This window comes from Schistocerca americana, chromosome 8 (genome assembly GCF_021461395.2).
Source record: "Schistocerca americana isolate TAMUIC-IGC-003095 chromosome 8, iqSchAmer2.1, whole genome shotgun sequence".
NCBI classification, from domain to species: domain Eukaryota; kingdom Metazoa; phylum Arthropoda; class Insecta; order Orthoptera; family Acrididae; genus Schistocerca; species Schistocerca americana.
Window position 1 is genome coordinate 238,901,052 of NC_060126.1, and position 22,597 is coordinate 238,923,648.

The 22,597-nt window shown below is 40.0% G+C and overlaps 1 protein-coding gene across 1 annotated transcript in view; it reads left to right on the plus strand.

The window, feature by feature from the left end:
* The window catches only part of LOC124545027 (two pore channel protein 1-like), a 60,701-nt gene extending 49,355 nt beyond the window's left edge, over positions 1-11,346 (plus strand). The window contains exon 13 of the mRNA XM_047123808.1: positions 8,699-11,346. Within this exon, the coding sequence (XP_046979764.1) occupies positions 8,699-8,896 (198 nt within the window). The 3' untranslated portion in view covers positions 8,897-11,346. The remainder of the gene's footprint in view (positions 1-8,698) is intronic.
* Positions 11,347-22,597: the final 11,251 nt, after the last annotated feature.

The following is a 22,597-nucleotide window of genomic DNA, read 5'->3' on the forward strand; positions in this document are numbered from 1 at the left end:
TGTCTCTTGTCTTTACTGGTTTTATGTATCCTATATTTAGTTTTATGTCAGGCAAGAGAGAGAGTTATTGCCTAATAGTCAATAAAGAGTGTAAATTTTCTGAGCTCTTGTTCTCCCAATTACAAATAATCCCATCAACTATTAATTGCGAGGTTTTTCTTTTTAAGAGGTGCAGGAGGTCAAACTGGCAGACTGGGAGCAGGAGACGCACCACAAGACATTTTAATTTCCGTCCTGAATACAGTTTGATGGCATCCATTACAAAATATACGTGTTTCAATTCCACAGAGTGAAATACAGGGAAGTGTGATAGAAGAATGCTGTGTGAAGAGGTGTGGCACTGCATTTTGGCTGCCTTTCAAGTTCACGTTTTCATTTTCTAACACGTATGGCATTATGCCATAATAAAGAATCAGACATGAGACAATAAAGTGCTGGTACTCAAAGAAAATTTCCATCCCAAAAACCAAACTGAAAAACTTAATATCGAGTCGAGGCCTATTTCATTCGGAATCTGGACATATGAATGTGCACTTTAAGTATGCAAATTGAACGTGTACATTTTAGTATGGTTCATGGAATTCCGATGCTTTTGGAGTATCCTCTGATGTCTTGTTTCTTTTATCACATAATGTGAGATCTTTTAATGTTTTACACTTACAAACATACGGGCTTCCTGTGTCATCATAGCTCTGCAAGTATGGTGGCGCCTGTTATTTGGCACTCTCTGGCAACTACTGGAACGAATCTGTTTCTAACATGTCGTGGGAAAATATTGCAAATGGTGGTTTCAAAAGCGTTACTTTAAAAGTAAATTTATTTTTATGCAAGTTGGTCTATGTGCTAGAATATAGATGAAATTCTTAAATCTCAGAGCATTTGACTCTCATTTGAAAATCAGCTCTTTGGTGATAAGCCATTTAGAGGAATTTAGAGCGCAGATCAGTTATTATGAGCAAATTTATATGTGGAAAACTTCGAGGACAAGTCACTAGACTCAGCTAAAAATTTTGCTGCCACATTTGTGTTATCCCCCTGCGGGTCCGGGGTAAGAATAGGCCCGAGGTATTCCTGCCTGTTGTAAGAGGCGTCTAAAAGGAGTGCCTCCCCCTCAAGGGGGTAGTTTGCGCCTGCATCTGGAGGCAGATGGTTCAACGACTTATATTTGTGGTCATTTTGGTTTTTCGCTTATTCTGGTTTCTTCCTTCCTTTGTTTGTTTCCTTCTCCCTCTCTCACTGTCTTCCTTACATTTTACCTTGCCTCCTCCTCCCTGCCTCCTCCTCCCTGCCTCCCCCTCCCTGCCTCCCCCTCCCTGCCTCCCCCTCCCTGCCTCCCCCTCCCTGCCTCCCCCTCCCTGCCTCCCCCTCCCTGCCTCCCCCTCCCTGCCTCCCCCTCCCTGCCTCCCCCTCCCTGCCTCCCCCTCCCTGCCTCCCCCTCCCTGCCTCCCCCTCCCTGCCTCCCCCTCCCTGCCTCCCCCTCACTGCCTCCTCCTCCCTATGGTCTCCACCTCGGCGTTTGAGACAGTCTGTCCTTTCTCTCCCTCTCTCCCTTTTTTTCCTGTTTTTCTTTCCTCCCTGTACGTGCCTGAAGGCCGACCAATGCATTCGCACGCACGCACCCCCTGGTAAAGGCCAGGCCCAGGGAGGGGTGATTGCCTGAGCTGACACCTTCCGATGATGCCGATTGGTCCCTCCATCCGTTTCTCCGGAGGTGTGACCAGAGGTGTAAACATTCACCTAAGGCGAAAGCGCCCTCTGAGAGGGTCCCCACAAGGAAGGAGTGCGCCATCGGAGACGTTGGAAATCATGGGGGATTCCTCCGCAGTGGATTTCTCTTCTTCTTCTTCTTCTTCTTCTTCTTCTTCTTCTTCTCTCTCGACTTCTGCCCAAAAACGGAAACTTGACCAGCCACCAGTGACAAAAGTACTACCGCCTGCCCCAAAGTTCCTTGTAGTTTCTAGATCTGAGGACGGAAATTATTTTTCATCTGTCAACCCTTTCGTTATTCAGAAGGGCGTAGATGCCATAGCCGGACATGTCAAGTCTTGTACCAGGATGCGTAACGGTACCTTGTTGTTGGAAACTGAGAGCGCCTTTCCGGCACAAAAACTCCTTCGGGCCACACTTCTGTACACGTTCCCTGTCCGAGTGGAGGCTCACCGCACTTTGAATTCGTTGCGTGGTGTGGTATATACTAGATCACACAACGGATTGACTGACGAGGAGATTCAGTCTTTCCTCGCTGAGCAGGACATAATGGCTGTCCATAGGGTCATGAAAAAGGTCGACAATGACCTTGTACCATCCCGGACACTTTTCTTGACCTTTGATAGTGTTCAGCTGCTGTCGCGCATCAAAGCGGGCTATGAGGTTATTTCTGTTCGCCCCTATGTCCCGACAACTACGCGCTGCTACCAGTGTCAGCATTTTAATCACATCCACCAGTCTTGTTCTAATGCGGCTAAATGCGTCACTTGTGGCAGGGACACCCATGAGGGTGACTGCACACCTCCATCTCGTTGCGTGAACTGAAGACTTCCTACGTACCCCGGACTCCCAGCCATCAACCAGTACTTCAACTTAACGACCTTCCAAGAAGTTTCACAGGAAGCAAAGTTCTCCTTCTCCACCATGGCGCGTTTCTTTTCCTGCGCCACCCAGTGGTTGCCGCCCCAGGCCGTAATCCGTTTCGCCTGGCCGCACTGCTGGTAGCCAAACATCTGGCCGTTCACCAGCGGAGGAAGCTCCCCCTCCCGGCCATCTTAACATGGTGGCCGACAAACCTATTGAAAAAATGGACGATGACTCTCCATGTATTGATAGCGGCAGCAGTGCTCGCTCGAAGCCAGGCCCTCAGCGGCCTTCAAGGTGACCCCTTCTTGCTTCTCCTTTTTCTTTTTCTTCTCACGATGACATTTCTTCATTGGAATATTCGCAGCATTCACTCCAACCAAGAGGACTTAAAGTTGTTGCTACGCTTGCACTGTCCGCTCGTAGTAGCTCTCCAGGAAATGAAGCTACGCCCATGCGATCGAATTGACTTGACACACTATGCCTCTGTGCGTTTTGACATACCCCTGTGGCAGATATTCTGGCTCATGGAGGGGTTATGTTGCTGGTCCGGGATGATATCTACTACGACCCCATCACATTGCACACCGATCTTCAGGCATTTGCCGTCCGAATTACTCTCCCCACTTTCACATTTTCCATTTGTACCGTTTACACTCCATCATCGTCTGCCGTTATTAGGGCAGACATGATGCAAATTATTGCTCAGCTACCTGCACCATTTTTGTTGACTGGAGACTTCAAAGCCCACCATCCCCTTTGGGGCTCTCCAGCATCCTGCCTGAGAGGCTCCCAGTTAGCGGACCTTTTCATCCACCTTAATCCTGTCTGCCTCAATACTGGCGCCCCTACTTTCCTTTCGGACACAACTTGCACCTATTCCCATTTAGACCTCTCTATATGTACTACCCAACTTGCAGGTCGGTTTGAGTGGTACGCTCTTTCTGATATGTATTCGAGCAACCACTTCCCTTGTGTTATCCATCTCCTGCATCATACCCCATCTCCATGCTCAGCTAGTTGGAACATCTCCAAAGCAGACTGGGGGCTCTTCTCTTCCAGGGCGACATTTCAGGATCAAAACTTCGCAAGCTGCGATAGTCAGGTCGCACACCTCACGGAAGTCCTTCTCACTGCTGCTGACTATTCCATCCCTCATACTACTTCTTCTCCACGTCATGTACCAGTCCGCTGGTGGACCGCAGCATGTAGAGACGCTTTACATGCTCGTCGACGTGCTTTACGCACCTTTAAATGCCACCCTACGTTGGCAAATTATATTAATTATAAACGATTACGTGCGCGGTGTCGTCGTGTTATTAAAGAAAGCAAGAAAGCCAGCTGGGCTGGTTTCACAAGCTCTGTCAACAGTTTTACTCCTTATTCTGTTGTCTGGGGTAACTTGCGCCGGCTATCTGGCACTAAGGTCCACTCTCCAGTTTCTGGCTTGACGGTTGCGAATGACGTCCTTGTGGCCCCTGAGGATGTCTCCAATGCCTTCGGCCGATTTTTCGCAGAGGTTTCGAGCTCTGCTCCTTACCACCCTGCCTTCCTCCCCCAAAAACAGGCAGAGGAGGCAAGGCCACCTAACTTCCGCTCCTCGAATCATGAAAGTTATAATGCCCCATTCACAATGCGGGAACTCGAAAGTGCACTTACCTGGTCACGGTCCTCCACTCCGGGGCCTGATTCTATTCATATTGAGATGCTGAAGAACCTTTCTCCTGTGGGTAAAGGTTTTCTTCTTCGTACTTATAATCACATCTGGATTGAGTGTCATGTTCCCACATGCTGGCACGAATGTATTGTTGTCCCGATTCCTAAGCCGGGGAAGGACAAGCACTTGCCTTTCAGTTATCGACCCACTTCCCTTACCAGCTGTGTCTGTAAGGTGATGGAACGAATGGTTAACTCTCGTTTGGTTTGGCTGCTCCAATCTCAATGCCTACTTACCAATGTACAATGTGGATTTCGTAGGCACCGGTCTGTTCTTGACCATCTGGTTACCTTGTCGACCTTCATTATGAATAACTTTTCGCGGAAGCGCCGGACAGTGGCTGTGTTATTTGATTTGGAGAAGGCTTACGACACCTGTTGGAGGGCAGGCGTTCTCCACACCATGCATACATGGGGCCTTTGCGGTCACCTCCCTCTTTTTATTTGTGCATTTTTAATGGATCGACAGTTCAGGGTACGTGTGGGTTCTGTCCTGTCCGACGCCTTTTCGCCAGGAGAATGGGGTGCCACAGGGCTCAGTTTTGAGCGTCGCTCTCTTCGCCATAGTGATCAATCCAATAATGGATTGCCTCCCAGCTGATGTATCAGGCTCCCTTTTCATGGACGATTTTACCATCTACTGCAGCGCGCAGCGTACATGTTTCCTGAAGCGCTGTCTTCAACATTGTCTTGACCATCTTTACTCCTGGAGTGTCGCCAATGGCTTCAGTTTTTCTGCCGAGAAGACAATCTGTATTAACTTATGGCACTACAAAGAGTTTCTCCTACTGTCCTCACATCTCGGTCCCGTTGCTCTCCCATTCGTGGAGACAACAAAATTTTTAGGCCCTTCATTTGACAGGAAACTTAGCCGGTCTCCACATGTCATATTTGGCTGCCCATTGTACCCGTTCCCTAAATGTCCTTCGTGTTCTCAGCGGTACGTCATGGGGAGCGGATCGAACCATCATACTTCGCCTATATCGGTCGATCGTCCGCTCAAAACTGGATTATGGGAGCTTTGTATACTCCTCTGCACGGCCGTCCATCTTACGCCGCCTCAATTCTATACAACATTGGGGTTACGTCTGCGATCAGAGCGTTCTATACTAGTCCTGTCGAGAGTCTTCATGCTGAAGCCGGTGAATTGCCACTAACCTACCGGCGCGATATACTGCTTTGTTGGTATGCCTGTCAGCTATTGTCAATGCCCGACCACCCGTCTTATCATTCCTTTTTTGATGACTCTCTCCACCGTCAATATGGGTTGTATGTATCTGCCCTGCTACCCCCTGGAGTTCGCTTTCGTTGCCTCCTTAAGCACCTTGATTTTTCACTCCCTGCAACCTTTAGAGTGGGCGAGAGCCAAACACCACCTTGGCTCCAGGCTAAGGTTCGCATTCACCTTGACCTCAGCTCGCTCCTCAAGGAGGTTACCTCAGCTTCGGTATACCGCTCGCGGTTTGTCGAACTTTGTTCGAAGTTCATTACTACGATCTTCATTTATACAGATGGCTCTAAGACCAATGACGGTGTCGGGTGTTCTTTTAGTGTCGGGGCACACAGTTTCAAATACCGGCTCCATGGCCATTGTTCGGTCTTCACAGCTGAGCTATTTGCCCTCTATCAGGCTCTTCTTTACATCCGCCACCACCGACATTCTCCGTATGTCATCTGCTCTGATTCCCTGAGCGCCATCCAGAGCCTCAGTGATCTGTATCCGGTTCACCCTTTCGTGCACCGGATCCAACGCTCTCTTCAGCAGCTGGCGGACGATGGTTCTCCAGTTACCTTTATGTGGGTTCCTGGCCTTGTTGGTATCCCTGGGAACGAAGCTGCAGATGCTGCGGCCAAGGCTGCTGTCCTCCAGCCTCGGACAGCTTCTTGTTGTGTGCCTTCATCTGATTTTAGCAGGGTCATTTGTTAGCGCATTTTATCGCTGTGGCATGTTGATTGGTCTACACTTACTGAAAACTAGCTTCGGGCCTTGAAACCTCTCCCCATGGCTTGGACGACCTCTTCACGCCCTTTCTTGGCGGGAGGAGGTCGTTTTGGCCTGGTTACGGATTGGACACTGCCGGTTCAGCCACCACCATCTGCTGACGGCTGCGCCAGCGCCGTTCTGCCCATGTGGACAATTGCTGACGGTCCGCCACATTTTAACGTCCTGTCCGAATGTAATACACTACGCATTGATCTTGGCCTGCCATGTATCCACTTGACAAACCTGTCTAAGGACATCTGATTATGCTGTTTTCTTTTAATTCCTTGCCTGTTAATGTGCCTTTTATCGTGTTGTCCTTTTTAGTTGCTATTTTAACATTCTGCCTCACAGTGCATTCATAATTTAGTGTGGGTGCTAATGCCCACTGCAGTTGTGCGCCCTAAAAAAAAAAAAAAAAAAAAAAATCATTTGTGTGACATATTCTAAAGTGTAACACGCGCAAAAAAGATCCACATTATATATGAAAGCTTAGCTTCTCTTGCAGTATATGAAAGCTTTGCTTTTCTAGTAACAACTCTACGTATATTAATTTAAAACATTAAATTTTCCTGTTTGTGTATTCGCGCTACTTAACAGCGATGTTGCTATTGGCTGAGTACATCTCGTGTCCTATGGTCTGCAATCCGTTGTCATCAGCTGGCGAGCTCACATGACATTAGCTATGACTGGCATACAAAAGTGCATCGCAATCTTGATTTCAATGGTTCGGAAGGTAACATGCGGTGTTTGGTGGAATTTGAATTTATAGTTTCATAATATGAAAATATGTAGCATACAGTTGCCGCCCATCAAAGATCTTTCCAAAACATTATTTTTTTCCCCCCTGAGTTTCGTTTTTTAAAGTACCGGGAAATTCTGTGACCATGTATAAAAATATAACCATTCAAGGGATTGATAAGTTTTGGATTCCGAGGGAAAGTCTACTGTCATTTCACATGGAAAAAGTGTGTTTTCAGCCAGGAGAAACTGTATTTTTAACCAGGAAGTCCGGGAATTTTTTTTCCTTGTCTGTGTATACACCCTGTACTACTACTACTACTACTACTACTAGTAGTTGTAGTAGTAGTAGTTTATTGTTAGTTTTATTATTCAGCCAGTGATTTCATCAGCTCCAGCCTGATCATTTATTTTTGAATTTTATGCTGTAATAATATTTGTTGGAGCTCATAATGTGTTGCTTTTTGTAAGACAAACTTACATCAGTAATACTCATTTATAAAAGGGGATACAATCAAGTGATATCTATTTCTAGACCCCTCTCCTTCTACTGAACAAGAAATGTTTCCATGTTGGCATTTTGTCTGATCTTGCCACAGACTGCTTAGGTCTCTACTAGTGAAACTGAAATGTTATGCTGTTCAAAGCATTTCCCTTGCATGGGTGTAGTCACATATTTAAAGTAAAATACAAAGTACCTCATTAAGAAATGATACCACAGAAATACAACTAAATTTGAAGTGGGGAAACGATGAATATGATGTCTTGCTAGGTTCAGTATGCTCCAGTTCTTGACCTACATAGATATAAATTTTGGAGCAGTAAAAAAAGACGGGGCATCTAGGGACAAACAAAGATTATAATATATAATTTAACATACATTGCTGGGGAAATTTGCTGTAGTAGATATGTATTAAAAAGATCAACTCCAATTCAGAGAATTATATGACACAACCAAACCAATCGTAATACAGAATTATAAAAGAAGTAAGATTACTGCTGTTAAAATGACTGAAATGTACTAGAAAGAAAGATACTAATAGCAAGAATACAAATATTCATGGCAAATACAAAAGAATTATGTTTGTACAATTAAAAGAAAAGAAAATTATTGTTGTTGTTGTTATTATTAATGGGAAACGTAGGTGATTTTGTCAGTGATGTATTGGTATGTTATACAAAATATTTCAGTCTAGGAATAAAGTCTTTATTATAATGTGTGGCAAGACTCGTAAATGAATATTAAAGTTACATATCTATGTTCCCAGCTTACTGTTGTTTTTACTGTCTGATAACAACTGTGTTCTATTTATTATCTTCTGTTCATAGATGTAAATTAAGCATTCTTAAACTCTTTCTTCTCTTGTCCTCCTCCCAACAGGTCATCTCTCTCAACCTGGGATGTGAGTCACCTTACCCCCTTTTCCAACCTTCCCAAATTTATCCCTCATTTCTTCTTGGGATAGGAAATAATAATTCCTATAGCTTCACTTTTAGATATCTGTGTTGGCAGTACTGTAAATTTGCCTCCAGGAAATAAGAACTGGCGAGTTGTGTCTTTTTGAAAGTTTACAGTTTTCTCAGTGAGTTTTCCTTTTGATATAAACTTAAACTAGAAGCAGTTTATATCAGTCATGTGTTACAGATTTCGAAATGGATGATCATTCATATCACTAATCTCTGCTTCAGGGGACAGCAACTTACATAGGATGTCGTCCCCGTAACCGGGAAGTTTTGCAACGCCGAATGTACCGTGCGGAAATTGAAGATTGGATGCATGAAGCTGAAATGGTAGAACAGGCCCCAACTCCAGTGGATGGCCGAAGTAATGATCATGCTGAAGTTGTCATGGGAGGCTATCAGCAGAACGTGTCAATCAACTCCTAAGTTATGGAGAAAATATTTATATTGTGTTTCATAAGGCTATTTTCTATGTATCTGTCATTTCAGTATTTAAACACTATCTGAAACAGAAGTATTGTGTCAACTGTCAAAATATAAATAACTAGAACAGAGCTCTGCTCCTACTGTTCCAACAGTGACAGTTGGTAACATCTATCCCTCTAGCTCACATAGTGTTTCTTTAATTTTTAACTATAACAAACAGTATTTTTGTGGCTTTTAGTTCCTCTGTAGCTTTTGTGTGTAATCTTTTGTTATAAGCTATGCATTCCTGTTATTGTCAAAATAGTAGCAACAGTCAATATTCAGAAGTGTTTATTATTTTATTTGTGACTGGTGGCCCCAAAAAGTGAAGTCACAGAAAATTTTTATGTAACTCAGTAAAATATGAAAATGACATAGACTGAAAACTGTAAAGCTAACTTGTTAGTAAGACTAAACGATAGCTGTACCAACACGTAGACTAATAGACAATGCAAACTCATAGAAACATTTCAGTAAAAGGCAAAATGAATTAGCAAGAAACGTAAATAAAAAATATTAAGAAGATAAGAAAGATCTGTATAAATGTGTTAGAGGAATGTTAAGTTTTTTGGAAACATTGTTGAAGGTACATGTTGAATTAATGCACAGTAACACAGATTTTCCTGTGATGGGCAGTGAGTTGAATATGTCTTTTTGGACAATTTAGTAGAAAGACGTGCTGGTCTGAAATGCAAGACTCTCCTGTAACAATCAGATTATATGCCTTTATCTGATAATTGTTTTATTATGTTGATAAAGTCTATATGGTTTCCCTGATGGTCTTTCTAATTCTATTTTGATGCTTATTAATGTCAAAGCTTTAATACTCTATTTGCATAGAAATGATACCAAATGCTCATATTTAAAATATTTATAATTATAAACTTAAAGTTGTTTCTTTTCATTAAGTATTAAATACTTTGAATGAGATTATTATTGTATAGGAAAGGTGTATGTCAAGTTTTCCAAGACAGTACATATGTAATATTGCTGTCAAAACAGAATTGTTTGTGGTAACACAACATATCTTCCTGATTAAATATTATTTCCTCTTTTTCCCAATTTTTAAATGAGCTCAAATTTTCCTATTTTTTTAAATGAGCTCAAATAATTATTTAAATGGAGCATTCACCCTGATAGTTCCAATTATTTCCCTTGTCCTCTCCAAACAAAACAAAAAATTTTAACATGTTTCTTCCATTGCACTTCTGTTAACTGTTCTTTCATCCAAAGATGAGTAACATCCCCGTGTAAGTGTCGTATCAGTGTGCAGTTTTATGGTAAACCTATTTTATATTTTTATTGTCAATGCTAGTTTCAAAAATTCCCTTGGAAGGAAGGTGGGAACAAACTGTCCTTTAAAATTGGGTACCGTCATTCATATTTTTCTCATAATCATTGTTCTGTCATTTATTTTCACATTATTGTCAGACTGCTTCCTGTTGGCAGCTGGAAGTGTCGCAGAAGTAAATAGTAGTTTATTTTTAATCTGAATTTGTTGTTCTTGTGCTACAAATACACTTACATTTTTGTATTTAATCATTAATCTGCTTCCTGCTGGCAGCTAGCAATGTTACTGAATGTTATTTTATTAAGAATTTATTGTTCTTATGTTACAAATATTGTGTTTTTCATACATATATTATGCACAGTTTTATAATACTGTATAATACTCTTAGTTACCATTGTCATATTGTGATATCGTGGCTATCAAATCAATATTTATTTAATTACATGTTTTAGAGAAATTTTTGTTATGGGACTTAATAATTATAACATTTTTGTTGATGAGGAACTAATATTAGCTCCAAACTTTTAAATAATAATGAAATTTTATATAAACCTTAATATTTTTGTGTACTTTAATAGCAATATTTCTTGTGATAGTAACAGTAAACTGTTCATGTGTAATGAACACCTTAACTGGCTGTGTAGCTTATTTGAATGTGCAAGTTACGTCTTCTGAAAATCTATAACATTCCAGTTTGTAATATGAATATAGTGTTAACTGATCATCTCTTATGTCTTTAGCCTTATATGTTCAAGTGTTAATCTGAAATGGATAAACATTTTTTTATTTTAGAGACTGTCCTAATGCAATAATTTTGCAAATATTGTTACTAGATCTCTCTTAGTTATGGCTTGGTGGACTGTTTGGTCTGAAAACTGTAATGGCCTCCAGTTGCGAGTATACTTTGCACTCGCTTATAAGTTTCATTATTTGCACCTTTGTTTAGCTTGTTCAAAGTACCATGTCAGACAGTATTATGACAGTTATCTCTAGAACATTACCGAGCGAGGTGGCGCAGTGGTTAGCACACTGGACTCGCATTCGGGAGGACGACGGTTCAGTCCCGTCTCCGGCCATCCTGATTTAGGTTTTCCGTGATTTCCCTAAATCGCTTCAGGCAAATGCCGGGATGGTTCCTTTGAAAGGGCACGGCCGCTTTCCTTCACCATCCTTCCCTCACCCGAGCTTGCGCTCCGTCTCTAATGACCTTGTTGTCAACGGGACGTTAAACACTAATCTCCTCCTCCTCCTCCTCCTCTAGAACATTATATGAATTAAGAGACATGTCTGTCTCATTTCTATTTTGAACACCTATTATGAGCTTCAACTGTGTAAAGAAATACAGATATTAGTATCGATGTGACGGACTGTATAGCAGCAATATTATAACTGGCTTTAGGGATACATCTAAAAAATTCTGGGTAAAAGTGTGTGTGTGTGTGTGTGTGTGTGTGTGTGTGTGTGTGTGTGTGTGTGTGTGTCGAACACACATGCACATTTGTTTGTAGGGAGTCAGAGACAGCTATTTGCATATTTACAAATTTCATAGCATAACTTGAAGCAATTTCTTTCAGCTAAATACTATGAGAAAGACTTGTAACAATTATACATGGTGCTGACATATCTGGATTTATTCACTATAATAAGATTTACTGTTATTTTCATGGTATTAGACTGATTAAGAAATTGATAAACTTAACTGAAAAAAATAAATATTTCTGCATAAATGTGTGGTTTTTTATTTAATGTATTAATCATTGATCTCTACTCTCCTTCAGTCAGCAGCTTGACCAACAAGAATAAATTTTTCTCCTTTTTGTAGCTTAGTTTTAATTATTATTGGACACTACACTAGTTCCTAACCACCATTTAGTTCCAAAACTTGTCAATGGATGTTGTTTTGAATGAACTGATTGCAGAAACGCCATCAGTGGCTCACGTTTTGTATGATCTCTCAAAAATTATTTTCTCTTTCAAAGTAATCCCAACCCACTTTACGTGTAATGCAAAATGCACTAAACTTTGTAAGGTCATCACTTTTAGTGTTACAGTGTTTCATGATCATCTGTTGTGCAACAAACTGATACATGTTGGCCTTATGGAACACAAGTGACAGATAGAGCTATATGTAAAATAATGGCAGAAATGAGTGTTATACACCAATTTACTCAGAGAACACAAAACAAATAATTTTTGTCTTGATTTACCTTCAAGCATTTATCTTTTGTGTGGCTATTTCAGTCACATGGTGCAGTTTGTCATTGTAGTCCTCTTTTTGTAGTGGAGGTAAGACACCATTCATGTAAGGGAGATGCCATTAATGCTACATCATTTTATTTTACCAAGTAAATTTTAGTTTTACCCAGTATAGCCATAGTTACATATGAATGTGTAATGTGAATTTAAAATGAGCCGTTCCACATCATTACAATTAATCGCGCAAATGGTCCATGGAACATGAAACTAACAAACACATCAGAGACTTTGTCAAAATCAGATATTTTTGTTGTTTAGCTACAATAGTAATTTATTTGTAACCTTATAAATGGATTTGTCTGTAGAGAAATAACTGGAAAGAGTAAAATGTATTTGTAATTTGAGGTGATTTGTTGTTTTCATTTTTGTATATGGGTGTGAATTCTGTATATTTCAGTCTGTCTAGGGAAATGTCCTTTGAATCACTGACTAATGACAGAGATATTTCAAGAGTGACCCTATCAAATAAGCAAAGGATGTTAATACTTTCCAAAAATCACTATCATAGACAGTATAATTATCATTTTTAGTGACATAAAGATTTTTATAATCTCCTTATAAAATATATTTTAAGTCTAATGGTTTCACATGATACAAAATGTGTTCTGATAATAAATCTGATGTATCTGTACGTGGATGTTCATTAACATCTGTAATTACAAGGAAGTAATCATTGAATTTGGTGCCCATTGATTTCAATGTGTCATTTCTGTTACAGTAGTTCTCTTAGAATTCCGGTCTATTTGCCGTACTATATTTTTAACTCACATGTTTATGACATTTGACTATAGACTGAGAGATTTTACAAGGTTCTTCCTTCCTAATGCAAGATACTTTAATCTTGTAGATTATCGCTCCGTTATCCATTCTTCTCTTTAATTATTACCCTTGTTTGGTTTAAAAGAAAACAGCACTAATGCCGAAGGAACATGTTTAGAAATAGTTAATTTTTTTACCAGAAAGATCTGCTTTGTAGATCTGCTTCCATGATTTTTCTTGTAAGCTGTTTCTTTATGACTTTTAGAGCTGGTGTATAAGTTCATCACATTTCTCCATGAGTTTAATAAACCCAACAAATGCACACACCAGAGATTTTAGTCATCAATAAGATATTCTCCTAACAGTCTGCGATGCTGGGATAATTTTTCAATTCGGTTATTGTAGAAATCACGTAGTTTTGAGGCGAAGAACTCATTGAACCATGCTAGGAGCACACTTTCATCCATAAAGGAAGTTTCTTGAAGTTTGTTCGATAGAGAGCGGGAAAGGTGAAAATCTGAGGGCACAAGGTCAGGTGGGCGCATAATGACTTCCCAACCCAACTCTTGTATAGTGGTTTTAATGAGTCTAGCAGAATGCAGGTGGGCATTATTGTGGAGTAGCTTCACTTAACACAGTCCTTCTGGTTGTTGTTCTTGGATTCTTCTGGTTGTTGTTCTTGGATTGCATCTGCAAGACATCTCATTTGTTGACAATAAATATCAGCAGTGATGGTTACACCTCAGAGAAGCAATGCATAGCACATCTCTCCATTGCTGTTCCACCAGGCGCATAACATTATCTTTTATTGATATGTGTAGGTCTTTTTACAGGGAGTTGCTGCATTGTTTGGGGTCAAACATTCTTTTCTTTTCCTTATGTCAGTGTAAAGACAGCATTCCTCATCACCAGTATCAATACAGGATAGTAATGGTCAGTGTTGTTTGCAAGTTAATTGATGACGAGCAGGCAGAGATGCTGATTTTTGTGATTTTGGCTTAGAGCATGCAGTACCCATACACCTGATTTTGCACTGCATGGCACATTTGGACACAGTGTGTATTGCAGACTGACACACACTGACTTATGCCTGCAAGCCAACAGCTGCCAACATCCGGCACAGAAGAACGGAGTGCTCAAAACTCTAGTCCACAGAGCACATACTCTGTCAGACCCTGACAGTCTGGCAATGGAAATAGAACACTTACAGTCAGTGTTCAGCAAGAATAGATTCTCATCTAGAGACATCCAGAAGGCACTTCAACTTGCCAGTCAGTCACAGGATCCAGTACAAGAACCAGAAGAGGCGAAGAGGGTGGTATACTTGCCATATCCAGGACAGATCTCTGCTAAGATCAGCAGAATTCTCATGAAACATGACATCAAGAGCGTATTTTGCCCACCCACTAAGATTGGGACAATGTTGGGGGATGTAAAGGATGACCTGGGGTTACGGAAGCCAGGCACTTAGAACATACCATGCGAGTGTGGGATGTCACACTTCGGCCAGACCACCAGGACTGTGAACATCACATGTAAAGAACACCAGAGGCACACCAGACTCAGACAGGCAACCAAATCAGCCATAGCAGAACACTGTCTAGAGCTCGGTCAATCGATGAACTACAATGACGCCAAGATTGTCAAACAAACCCCTAGATATTGGGACAGTGTCATAAAAGAGTCCATCAAGATCATGCAGAATCTCATCAACTGTGACACTGGATACCAGCTCAGCACTGTCTGGGATCTGGCTCTTGAACTTCTGAAAGCTCAACGCAAATCATATCAAGATTTCACCAGAAACACGAGTGGGAACCGAGAAAACAGCCATGAGACAGAGCACCAGACACTACAGATTTGTCCTGACACTCCCCAGATGATGACCACAACCTTAGAGGAACACCAGCGACAGAGGAGACTATTGGAGATGGGCCTAGTAGGTGCGGACTGCAAACGAGACACTCGACGTTGTGCAGACCAGTTGCGAAGCTCCCAGCAAGAAATACAAGTGGAGACCAAGGAAACAGCCAGGATACATAGCATCAGACCCTACAGATGACAATGGTGACCTCAAAGAGCGGCCGAGGTGGGCGTGGATGGCAGTGGGAACACCAGTGACCAGAGAGGGCCATGGGAGCCGTGTGTGGTGGGCGCGGACCGCAGAGGGAACACCTATTCGCACAGACCAACTAGTGAGTGCCCACCACCTTACAGGCATAAATACTGGACTCGATCCGCCCAAGGACCATTCTCGGGTAGCACCTGAAGAAGACAGCAAGCTATGCCATCGAAATATCCTGTGAGAACGACATGAACATCTGGCAGAATCCCATTTTTTCAAAAGGTCAAAACAGCACACTGCTTGGTATTTTCCACAACCTATCTAAGGCATTTGATTATGTGAACCACAGTATTCTTCTACATAAATTGAGGTTTTATGGAATTGATGGTACAGACAAGTTACAGATAATGTTGTATCTAGCAAAAGAATGCAGAAAGTTATACTTATAAGAAGAGCTCCCCAGCAGTGGGACTGACTTTTTGAAACCATTTAAATGGTAATGTAGGTTAAGGTACAAGGTAACATACCCTACAGCCATTCAGTCTGGGACCCTCGTCTGCAAATAATGGATGAAAAAAAAGTTTGGAATTTTGTGGTGATGCTCTATAGCTTTTTAATTAACATGTTTCAGAAAGCTGACACAGCAGGACAGTGATCGTGCAGTCCTCATATGTCAAAGGTTGTGGGTTTGATTGTCATCAGGAGCTTCGGTATTTTTTTATTTTTCAATCTCTTTCAAAATGGCTTTGATCGTTATTTTTATTCAATTGACAGTTTAAATGTATTTTTTTTTAATTATGTTCCTTTGTTATGTCACTTTAATAAATATAATTTCTCTCTTTTTTTCCTTCCTCCCACTCTTTTCCCATTTGGAATAGTTATGCATATGAAGTTAATTATTGTTATTTATTGATTTCTTTTTTATTTCTTCCCTTTTATCATCTCATATTTTCGTCCATGTTATTTCATTCATTAAGTTTATTCCTCAGTTTGCTAGAATTTTGTTTTACTTATAGTCCCTTCTTTTGTTTAATTTTTTATTTGCGTTGTCATGTGCACAGTGCAATAAGAATTTACATTTTACTTGTTTATATGACGATTGGAATCCAAAACACTGCACATCTTGTAATGAAAAATACGTTTTTGACACCATCATACAGTCAATATGTATATATTATTTCATCTTTTGTTTTTAACTGATGAATCAGCATTTTCAAATGTTTAAATATTGTAATAGATAAATAAAAATAATGAAATTTCCAATTGGAAAAAGTGATAGGAAGAAGGAATGAGAGCAACTAAAGCATTATTAATATGCTAATGAAAATGATGTGACACAGGAACAGAAATTTAAAAAAATATGTTTAAACCAATTAACTGAATAAAAATAGTGACCAAAATCATTCTGAAAAAAAAATTTAAAAAAAAGAAGACATTCTAAGCACCTGGCGACATTCGAACCCTTAACCTTTCGCATGTGAGGACAGCACAATAACCATTATACTACGGCAACAAACTGATTAAATGTATTAATTTTAATGCTGTGGCGGATCACACAAATTCCTGAAATTTTTTTGTTGGTTACTCGTAAATATTGGGCCATTGGGGTGAGTGGCTTGTTTGTGATACCTTGGATCTTAACCTACATGACCATATAAACAGTTTCAAAAAGTCAGTCCCACCACTGGGGACCCCTCCTTGTTAGTAACTCAGCCAGTGTAGTTCAGAGACATTATTTTGACAGGGGAGAGATTACATAAGGGGCTCCACAAGACTCAATCTTAGGTCTGCTAATTTTCTTCATTTATGTAAACAATCTTCCATCCAATTAAGTTCATCTAATTAGTCCTTTTTTCAATTCTACCATACATATGGCAATGGAAGAAATGGTAAACAATGTTCTTAAAAATATCATTGACTGGTTTTCTGCAGATAGTCTCATGCTCAATTTAAAAAAGAAGCAAAATATTGAGTTCTGCACGCCTGGAGTTGCTACACCAATTATAAGCATAACACGTGATGAGGAAATAATAAATACAGTGGAAACTTCAAAAATCTTAGATGTCCATATTGATGAGAATTTAAACTGGAAAAAGCACAGTTTGGAACTCCTGAAACAACTTAGTTCAGCCTCATTTTCACTTAGAATCATTGTCTATTCTGAGGAGAGAGAAGTCAGTAAGCTGACAGTGTTTGCATATTTTCATTCAGTGACTGATGACCTCAGAAGTTAAGTCCCATAGTGCTCAGAGTCATTTTCATTCAGTAATGTCATATGGAATAATGTTCTTGGGTACTCATCCTTATGAAACAAAGTCTCAATAGCTTAAAAACGTGCTGTAAGAATAATATGTTGTGCTACACTACAGTCATCTTGGAGACATCTGATTAAGGAATTTTGACTATTTCAGTTCAAAAGAAACAATGATGTGCTTAGTTACAAGACCAGAAGAAAAAAATGACATTCATCATGCCACATTAAGGTTGTATTTAGAACAAACAGGAGATGCAAAATGCTGCAACCAAAATTTTTGATCATTTACCCACTGACAGAAAATGTAAAATTTGAAAATAAACTGAAAAGTTTCTCCTTGACAACTCTTTTTATTCCATAGAGGAATTTCTGTTATTGTAATGTGTAAAAGGTGGTGCGTAGGGATTATTATCTCTCATCTGTATGTGTAGCGAGATTTTCTTTTATGATCTGATACTAATTGTGCAACATGTTTTAGGTGTTCCCTTTTGAGTATCTTGACCAATGATTAACTATCTCTTTGTCCGCCCCTCAATTGAGTGGTCACCATGTCTGATGGGTCCAGATTCAATTCCCAGCTGGGTTAGAGATTTTAGCTGCTCGGGAAGAGAGTGTTGTGTAGTCCTCATCACCATTGACACGCAAGTCGCCCAGTGTGGCGTCAGCTGAAGAGACTTGCAGTTCAGTGGCCGAACTTCCACAGAGGAAGACTCCTGGCTGTTGCTGCCACAACATCATTGCATACTATGTCTTTTAGATCTAATTCAACCAAAATAGTTTTGTCTAAAAAGAGATAGCTATTACATTGAAACCTTCATTCATCAATGGCAACTTTATTGTGAGAAACAAACAAAATTTGCACATAATTAACTCTTGCTATACTCTATCAGACAGAAAGTGTTTAGAGTTACCAAAGCTAGTGAGAGTCTAGTTAAGTCAGTGTAGCCTGTTGACATTTTCTTTAAATGCTTGATGAGATGTAAGATAGTTCCTGCTGGTGGCTTGTAAACTGCAAGCACTACTAGCATCTGTATTTGCAGATTGTTTGATTTGCCACAGCCTTTGAAGAGCTATTTTAACACACTATTTCCTAGCGTCTATGGTCCAGTACTTAACACTGCTTTTCACACACAATGCCACTGATTACATTCTTGTTTTACTAGTTGTCCAGTAGTTCTATATTACACTACATAGATCAGTTAAATTTTAGCAATCCCCAATTATGTTTCAACTAGCATAACACATCTGCTGATATTCCATTTGTCATTTCATACCTCTTTTGTAATTTCAGAAGCTCACACTTTTTATTTGTAAACCTTCTTATATTTTGGTGTAAGATGTGAAATGAGCATTCTTTCAGATGTACTGATTTGTCCACACTTTAATATTTTGCTATGTTTTCAGCTGCCTCAAGTATAATTATGTTTATTCTGCACCTATTTCTTCTAGAATAATTTGCCTTAAAATGACTGAGTGATAACAATAGTCCATTCAGTATTATTTTAAGATTGACAGCTACAAAGGAAGTAGCACAGTGAGGTTCACAAAGAAAGCACAACATGCTTTCTGACAATACCGTGATACTTGTAATTGCAGCTACCACCCATGGTTGCCAGACCTTCACTCTCATCAGTACAATATTGCAGCTTGGACTATGCTCAGGCTGCTTGCTGTCCTGTGGAACTGTTTGCTCCATGCTGAGATTTTATTTGTTTTCATAATTGCTGGTTTAATATTTTATCTAATTTTACTATTATTTGTTGTGTGATACTGAATATGTCAGAAGCTACTTAGTAAACCTTTACTCAGTGAAACGTTAGCCGTACGAAGTCAGTCAAGAGAAATGGTTTGCACTTTACATGTCTGCACCATCAAGAATTGGTCTAGGGAATATTGCCAACCATTCTGTTGTTGTTGTTGTTAAGGTACCTAACATGCCAAACTGAGAGGAGGAGATGATTGTCCTCAGCATTAAAATATTAAAATAACAGATAAGTTTTAAAATGTGGAGCTTATGGATATAATATCTCTCCAAACACCACAGTTTTCCAGACACAAAACTGAAACTGAAGAGCTGGGAAAAGCATATGGGCATGGGGAAAGGGAGACAGAGAAGGGAGGGGGTGGGACTAGACTCTAGAGTACCCATTTTCTATATACCTGAGTTGGTCACTTTCAAAATATGTCATGCCACAAGAACTAAATTTTATAGGTGATACAAAAGGTCTGCATCTGCATCGAGTTTAGGGTCATTATAAAAATGGTTCTGTGACAAAAGACATGGCATAATTTTCGATAAACATTGTGAAAAGCAAACAAATGCAAGTGATACACCAATTGCTAAGAGCAGAGGTTGTCACACTACAATCAATGATTTAATGCTACAATCACCTAAACAAGAGGCACAGCAGAATCACTTTCAGAAGTGTGTGAAAATTCCATTGTTGTGGTCTTCAGGCCGAAGACTGGTTTGATGCAGCGCTCTGTGCTAGTCTATCATGTGAAAGCCTCTTCATCTCTACATGGCTGCTGTAACCTATGTCTGTTTGAACCTGCTTGCTGTAATCAAGTCTTTGCCTCCCTTCAGAACTTTCATCCCCTCCTTCCCCTACCCACATTGGCTTCCATTACCAAACTGACAATTCTTTGTTGCCTTATGATGTCTCATATCAACTGATCACTTCACATTGTCTCATAAATTTCTATTTCCTCGATTCCATTCAGTACCACCTCATTTGTTTTTCAATTTCCCAGATATCTCTAACATTCTTCTATAGCCAAACATTTCAAATGCTGGTTGTCTGAACTACTTATTGCCACATTTTGCTTTCGTATAAAGGTACGCTACAGACAAATACCTTCAAGAAATACTTCATAACATTTAAATTTATGCTGGATGTTAACAAATTCCCTTTTTTTCATAAATGCTTTTCTTAGTGTGGCCAGTCTGCATTTTATACCCTTTCTACTTTGGCCATCATTGGTTACTTTGTTGCTCAGATTGCAAAACTCTATTACTTTTAGTGTCTCATTTCCTAACCTGTTGGGAGCACAAAAAAGATGAATGTATGCCTATTTAAAAAAAAGAGGGGTACCAGCTGCCTTCCTTAGCACCTTTAAATATCTTCCCAAGAATTTTGGCATATGAACATATTCACACTCTAATATGCAACTCAGCTGTCACTCCGACAAGCTCTCCTAACTGTAACCCACTCAGACCTGCTAGCTCATTGCTGAGAGTCATTCATACCATCAACTCCCATTAGCCCATTCTCACTCATTTATTCTGCCCAACTCAGTGTTATCTCTTTGTGTCTCTCTGTCAGTGTCTCACAGTCAGTCTCCTATGTTCTGTCCTACTACTACTGTCTCCTGTCACTGTCACTATTTCCCCCTTCCCCTCTCTCTTATTACTGGTATCTCATTCATTCCTGCCCACTGCTTCTATCTCTTCTGATTGTCACTATCTCTCTCTTCCTCAGGGCCATTGTCACAGACACATTCTTTCATTATCACTGGCTCTCACCCACTTGCACTTTCTTCTTCTTATTATTCCTCTCCCACTGGCACTGTATCCTTCACTCTTTTCTTGTCATTGTTCTGTCACTAACAACTATGTTCCACTGCCAATGTGCCCCTCTCTTTCTCTCACACTGCCATTGTGTCCTTCACTCTTTCTATACTATAACCACTATCTACTATTGTTCATTACTTTTCCATCTCTTTTCCACTGCAATTGTCTCCTCTTTCAACATAAAATAGCGCAAATATGCTTCCATGCTAAAATTTCTGAGAATTTTTTTTTTTAAGTGCTGCTACTTTTCAGCCAGTGTCTTTTAAACAGGATCATATTTGTATCTTTTGTGCTCTGATAGGACCATTTTTCTCATTGTTCCCTTCTTTTCCTTGTTGCAACAGGGCATGTCACTCATATGAAAAAGAAATTTGTGGATTAATTAAATGTTGATAGTTTACTTATGTGAAATCAAAACAACACAAAACTAATTTTATACCTCAGATCAAATTTTATGGACACGAAAAATTTTGCATGTGCTTCAGTACTACAACATAGAGTTTGCAGAACCCTTCTGAGAATAACAAACACACCTAACAGCACATTTCTCTGTGCTACATCGCTTTATAAACTGCATTTTCACATTTCACCAGATTTTACATGTGCAAGTAGGGTAATTTGAACCTTTGTTTCTCAGAAATGAGTAAAAATATCAGCAAAATATCCAAAGTTGTTCGATATAAGGATCTTAGGAACATATGGTAAAAACTTCAGCCATTTTCTGTACGTAACTTTCTTGGAACCCACAGCTCAGTTTCAGTACCCAAAAAACCAGCTTTTGGGGTGTTTCTTGGTAATGGATAAAGATGTTTGAAAATAAGTAGACGGCACTTCTAGATAAATGCCTAGAGAGTATACTGTTCAAATTCAATCGATTTGCTGCAGTTAGTTATTTAGATATCCGTTGCTGATGGTGAAAAATACTTTCCTCAGGTTTCCTCAGGAAATGGCCATGAATTAAACTGGGTCTCCACAAGCCTCTTAAAGCACACCATAAACCACATCTAATGCAAAAAGAACCAACCAATTTGCTCCATTTGTCCAAGCTGGAGGAAGTGTGTAATATTCAGACTTTGACCCTTTACTGTAGGATAGTTGCAAAAAGACAATCCTTCTGACAGGTATACAAATGGTCCTTAGCCCAAGAGGTATCCAAAAAAACTTGACCCAACCTTTCTGGCTCTAACAGAACACGAGGAAAAAACCCCTGAAAAATCCCATTTTACATGCTGTGTTTTGGAACATATTGGTAGTGCATGTTGTGATGTGCGTACCATCTACCCTTGTTTTATTTTTACTGGTGGTCACTGTATAAGCTCTTTTCAAGGCTCTATCTATTCCACTGAACTGCTTTTCCAGTCCTTGGCTGTCTCTGACAGAATTACAATGTCATACACAAATCACAAACTTTTTATTTCTTCTCCCTGAATTTTTATTTCTTTTTCAAATTTCTCCATTGTTGT